The sequence below is a fragment of the Colobus angolensis genome, unplaced genomic scaffold, assembly GCF_000951035.1.
Source record: "Colobus angolensis palliatus isolate OR3802 unplaced genomic scaffold, Cang.pa_1.0 Scaffold16, whole genome shotgun sequence".
NCBI lineage: Eukaryota > Metazoa > Chordata > Mammalia > Primates > Cercopithecidae > Colobus > Colobus angolensis.
In genome coordinates this window covers 2,244,763-2,250,762 of record NW_012114710.1, presented here as the reverse complement: position 1 = coordinate 2,250,762, position 6,000 = coordinate 2,244,763, and the positions used below count along the sequence as shown (strand labels likewise).

Below are 6,000 nucleotides of genomic sequence, written 5' to 3'. Positions count from 1 at the left end.
TGGTGCCATCTTGGCTCAAAGCACCCTCCACCTCCTGAGTTCAAGCGATTCTCCTTCCTCAGCCTCTCCAGTAGCTGGGATTACATGCATGCACCACGACACCTGGCTAATTTTTGTATTTTTAGTAGAGACAGAGTTTCACCATGTTGGCCAGGCTGGTCTTAAATTCCTGACCTCATGATCCACCTGCCTTGGCCTCCCAAAGTACTGGGATTACAGGCATGAGCCACCACGCCTGGCCTAAAATTTTTTTCTGATAACATAGCTGGATTGCCTCTTATTGAATAATTCCCTTCTTACCTCTTATTTTTGGTTTGTGATCTTCACTTTTAAAAAAGGGGTAGCAGGGCTATTTTTGCCCTTAATCAAATTTTAAAATTTTAGGAAGAAAAGGTTTTCATAGTAAGATATTTTTGTGATTTTTTTCAACTTGTATTTTCCATTATACAAAGACTTGTTTAAAGTAAAACACTTTACCATGATTTTTGAAATGGGTGCAACTTTATGTATGTGTTCTAGGAGGTAATACAGATTTTCACTGAAGACAACTTAACCTTGAGTTTACCTGTCCAGTTCCGACAGTCAGTCCTAAGGGAACTCTTTCAGAAAGCTCAACAGGGGTAAGTTGAAAAATTACTTTTTGATTTTTGAATAGAACAGCAAGTGCATTCTGGTTATCAAAACCACATCTTCAAATTACCTATGGCTCTGTGACATTATTTTCATGTTGTTAATGTACGGAAAATTAATATAGTCTGTTTTAAATAGTGCTTGTGGGGCCGGGCACGGTGGCTCATGCCTGTAATCCCAGCACTTTGAGAGGCCAAGGTGGGTGGATCACTTGCGGTCAGGAGTTTGAGACTAGTCTGGCCAACATGGTGAAACCACGTCTCTACCAAAAAATACAAAAATTAGCCGGGCGTGGTGGTGCACACCTGTAGTCCCAGCCACTCAGGAGGCTGAGGCACGAGAATCACTTGAACCCAGGAGGTGGAAGTTGTAGTGAGCCGAGATTGCGCCACTGTACTCCAGCCTGGGCGACAAAGCAAGACTCGGTCTCAAAAAAAAAAAAAAAAAAAAGCGCTTGGGGGAAAAATAATACATAGCAAAATTTCATTCTGTTGTCTAATGTGTAACTAAGTTGTCCCTTGATAAATTCAAAACCTATTCTGCTTTTTTTCTCCCCATGATTTGGTATATATTTATTAGTATGCTTGAATATTCTAAAATTTTACCTCTCAAGAACAAATGGCTCATTCCTGTGAATATAGTTTTGTAATATACACCTTTCTTTTGTAATGTTATTTTGTAAAAATAACATTAGTTGATCTACTTTTGTATTCTACAGAAATGAAGCTCTAGATGAAATCTGTTTTAAAGTTTGTGCCTGTAATACAGTTCGTGATATACTGGAAGGCAGAACAATTAGTGTTCAATTTAACCAACTATTTCTTAGACCAAATAAAGAGAAAATAGACTTTCTTCTTGAGGTATGACATATTTTTCTTTCCCCTTTTGATTTATAATTTGCTTTAAGCTTACCAGTGACCTCTTAATTGCCAAATCCAGTTCCTTTTTTCCTGTCTGCCTTGCCTTTCTGTACCTGACAGTTGGCACTTTTGACAGACTCTGCCCTTCTGCCTGGTCTTCTGCTGTAGCTCTTTTTCTAGTTCTCCCACATGTTTCTTCAGCATCTTTATTGGATTCTCCTTAGTCCTTCACTGACCTCTATTGCTCTTCCTTTAGTATTTCTTTTCATGGAACTTGGCTCACTCATCATTTTTTATTTACTTCCAAAACTTCACTCATCTGTTTCATCACCTGTTTACTAAGAACTCCCAAATTAAACCTCTAGTCTCTCATGTGTGCTGTGAATCTGTGTTTCTACTGGATCACTCTACTTCTTTCTTAACAGTCTTAATGTTACAGACATTGAGAGAAGTACGTAAAGCGCAGATAATACCACTTCCAAAAATACGTTGCCAGCACTTTAGAAGCCTTTGCTGTGGTCTTTACAACCTCCTCTACCTTCCCTCGAGGTAGCCACTCCCCCGGCTTTTGTGATCATAATTTTCTTCCTTGCATTTATAGTTGTATCACCTCTGTATGCATCCTTAGAGAACATTCTTTAATTTGCCTATTTTGAACTTCATATAAATGGAATCATACCATATGTATTCTTCATCTTCTTTCACTGAAGAGGTTTGTGAGATTTATTCAAGTTGTATATAAATAACAATTTTTTCCTTTAAGAGGCTGGGCACGGTGACTCACGCCTGTAATCTCAGCACTTTGGGAGGCTGAGGTGAGTGGATCATGAGGTCAGGGGTTCAAGACCAGCCTGGTTAACATAGTGAAACCCCGTCTCTACTAAAAATACAAAAAATTAGCCAAGCATGCTGGCAGGCGCCTGTAATCCCAACTCCTCGGGAGGTTGAGGCAGGAGACTCACTTGAACCCGGGAGGCAGAGGTTTCAGTGAGCGGAGATCACACCACTGTACTCCAGCCTGGGCGACAGTGAGAGACTCCATCTCCAAAAAAAAAAAAAAAAGTTACAATATTATATGGACCACGCCACAATTTCTTCAGTCTTATGATAGGGGACATTTGTGTTTTTTACAGTTTTTGGCTATATACACATATGGTTAGGGACATTTGTGGTGTTTGTAGTTTTTGTTGCTTGGAACATACTTGTACATATATCTAGGTGTGCATATGTACCAGTTTATGTTATATACCTAGGGAAAAATATATCTGCAACATTAATTTTTAAGAACCGAGTGGCTTATACCACCAGGATGGCTGAGTGTTCTCTTTGGTCAATATCCTTGTTAACATTTGATGTTGTCAGATCGCCTGTGAGGTGGTTGTATAACAGTATCTCATTGAGGTTTTCATTTCTACAACTCTTCGTTTAATTTTTACTCATGGATCTTGTTTTTTGAGGTACTTTTCCAAGTGTTATGCCTCTTTTTTTTTTGAGATGGAGTTCTGCTTTTTTTATTTTTTTGAGATGGCACCTCCTCTGTTGTCTGGCCAGGCTGGAGTGCAGTGGCACAATCTCGGCTCACTGCAACCTCCGCCTCCCAGGTTCAAGCGATTCTCTTGTCTCAGCCTCCTGAGTAGCTGGTACTACAGGTGTGCGCTAACATGCCTGGCTAATTTTTATATTTTTAGTAGAGACAGGGTTTTGCCATGTTGGCCTGGCTGGTCTCAAACTCCTGACCTCAGCTTATCCACTTGCCTTGGCCTCCCGATGTGATAGGATTACAGGTGTGAGCCACTGCGCCTGGCTGGAGTTCGCCCAGGCTGGAGTGCAGTGGTACAATCTCAGCTCACTGCAACCTCCACCTCCCAGTTTCAAGTGATTCTCTGGCCTCAGCCTCTGGAGTAGCTGGGATTACAGGCGCCCACCACCACGCCCAGCTAATTTTTGTATTTTTAGTAGAGATGAGGTTTCGCCATTTTGGCCAGGCTGGTCTTGAACTCTTGACCTCAAGTGATCTGCCCACCTTGGCCTCCCACAGTCCTGGGATTACAGGCATGAGCCGTGCCCGGCCGTGTTATGCCTCATTTTTCTATTACATTGTTCATCTATTTTTTGGAAGGAGCTTTATTTTTGTAGGAGATCTGTATATATTCTTTTTTAAACCAATTTTAAATATTGCAGATATCTTCACTGAGTTTGACTTTTCTTTTTTGGTTTTTTTTTTGAGATAGGTCTCACTCTCTCACCCAGGTTGGAGTGCAGTGATGTGATCTCAGCTCACTATAACCTCCACCTCCTGGGTTCAAGCCATCCTCCCACCTCAGCCTCCAGAGTAGCTGGGACTACAGGCACGTGCCACCACTCCTGGCTAATTTTTTTATTCTTGGTAAATATGGGATTTGATCATGTTGGCCAGGCTGGTCTTGAACTGCTGAGCTCAGGTGATCCACCCACCTCGACTTCCCAAAGTGCTGTGATTACAGGCATGAGCCACCATGCCCAGCTTAATTTTCTTTATATTGTTCCAAAGCTCCTAAATTTAATATCAAATTTACCAATTTTTTTCCATTATAGTGATTTCTGTGTGTTGCTTAAGAAAGCTTTTTCCTATCATGTCATGAAGATATTCTTCTATTATATCTTCTAAAAGCTTTATAGCATAGCCTTCCTTTCACATTTACATCTTTAATCAACCTACAGTTGATTTTTGTGTGAAGTAGGAAGTGTTCCAGCACCATTTACTGAAAGGTTAATCTTTTTCCATCAATCTCTAGGGCCACCTTTATTGTATGCCGGGTGTTTATATATGTACAGGCCTGTTTCTGAGCCGTTTTATACCACTTTTCTATTTCTTTATCCATACCTCATTATGTCCACATCCTGATACCATTGAGAGCAAGTTCTACCTTTTTTTTCAAGGTTGTATTGGTTATTCTTGTCCCTCATGCTGTTGCCCAGGCTGGAGTGCAGTGGCATGATCTCAGCTCACTGCAACCTCTGCCCCCCGGGTTCAAGCGATTCTTCTGCGTCAGCCTCCCAAGTAGCTGGGATTACAGGCATGTGCCACCATGCCCGGCTTATTTTTGTGTTTTTAGTGGAGACGGGGTTTCACCATATTGGCCAGGCTGGTCTCAAACTCCTGACCTCGTGACCCACCCGTGTCGGCCTCCCAAAGTGCTGGGATTACAGGCGTGAGCTACCACACCCGGCAGTCCTTTGCATTTTTATGTGTAAACATTAGACTCAGATTGTCAAGTTCCACAAATCTGTTGTATTTTTGTTTGGAATTACATTAAATTTAGAAGCCAGTTTAGAAAGAAATTATGTCTCTTTTTTTTTTTAGCTTCTTTTTTATATTAGAAAAAATTTTATGGGCAGCCTCCCAAGCCAAAGTGTGCTTAGGGAGACCCCCAATAATTTACATCTTTACATTATTGGGTATCCTAACCCGTGAATGGGTATGAGGGCTCTTGATTTCTTTAGGTAGTCTTTAGTATCCTTTAGAACTTTCTGATTTTTCCATAGAAGTCTGAAATTTTTATATAGTTCTTAAAATGTAGACTTGAAAATAGTTTATGCATTGATACAGAGGTATAATTTAACTTTCTGATAATTTTATATCCAACGACTTTGCTTAGCTTCTAAAAATTCTATTTTATCCATATTTTTTCATTTTTCTATGTATGCAGTCATCTGTAAAGAATGCATTTTGTTTATTCCTTTTCTAACCTTTTAATTTTGATTTATTTTTACTTTTAGTTTTTTGAGATGGAGTTTCTTTCTTGTTGCCCAGATTGGAGTGCAATGATGCGATCTCTGCTCAGTGCAACCTCTGCATCCCAGGTTCAAGTGATTCTCCTGCCTGAGCCTCCTGAATAGCTGGGACTACAGGCATGCGCCACCACGCCCGGCTAATTTTGTATTTTTGGTAGAGACGGGTTTCTCCTTGTTGGTCAGGCAGATCTCAAACTCCCGACCCCAGGTGATCCACCCGCCTAGGCCTCCCAGCGTACTGGGGTTACAGGTGTGAGCCACCGCACCCGGCCTCTTTTTACTTATTCTTAATGTGCTGGCTATTACCTCCAGTACAGTGTTCAGTAGAAGTGGGACTAGTGAACTGCCTCATCTCAGTCCCAGTCTCAGAAGGAAAGCTTGCACTATTTCACCATTTAGAATGATGTTTATTGTAGGTTTTTCTTGTAGCTATTCCTTATCTGATTAAGGAAGTTCCCTTCTCTCCTTAGTTCACTGAAGGTCCTGTTTTTAAAATAATGAATTATTTGTAGATTGTATTAAATGCTTTTTCTATGTCTTTTGAAATGATCACATAATTTCTCTCCTTACCTGTTCATGTGATAAAGTATAATTGATTTTCAAGTGTTAAACCACCTTTGCATGTCAGGAATAGACCCAACTAGGTCATGATCTTTTTTTAATAGAAATTGCTGAACTTGGTTTGCCAATATATGAAGTTTTTTTTTTCTACATTCATGTGTGAGATTGATGCACA

The 6,000-nt window shown here is 40.4% G+C and overlaps 1 protein-coding gene across 1 annotated transcript in view; it reads left to right on the top strand.

Annotated features, from left to right (window-relative positions):
- Positions 1–6,000, top strand: part of INTS8 (integrator complex subunit 8) — a 63,150-nt gene that overhangs the window by 23,842 nt on the left and 33,308 nt on the right. Inside the window, exons 7-8 of the mRNA XM_011937199.1 lie at positions 520–620; positions 1,349–1,490. Coding sequence (XP_011792589.1) covers positions 520–620; positions 1,349–1,490 — 243 coding nt within the window. The remainder of the gene's footprint in view (positions 1–519; positions 621–1,348; positions 1,491–6,000) is intronic.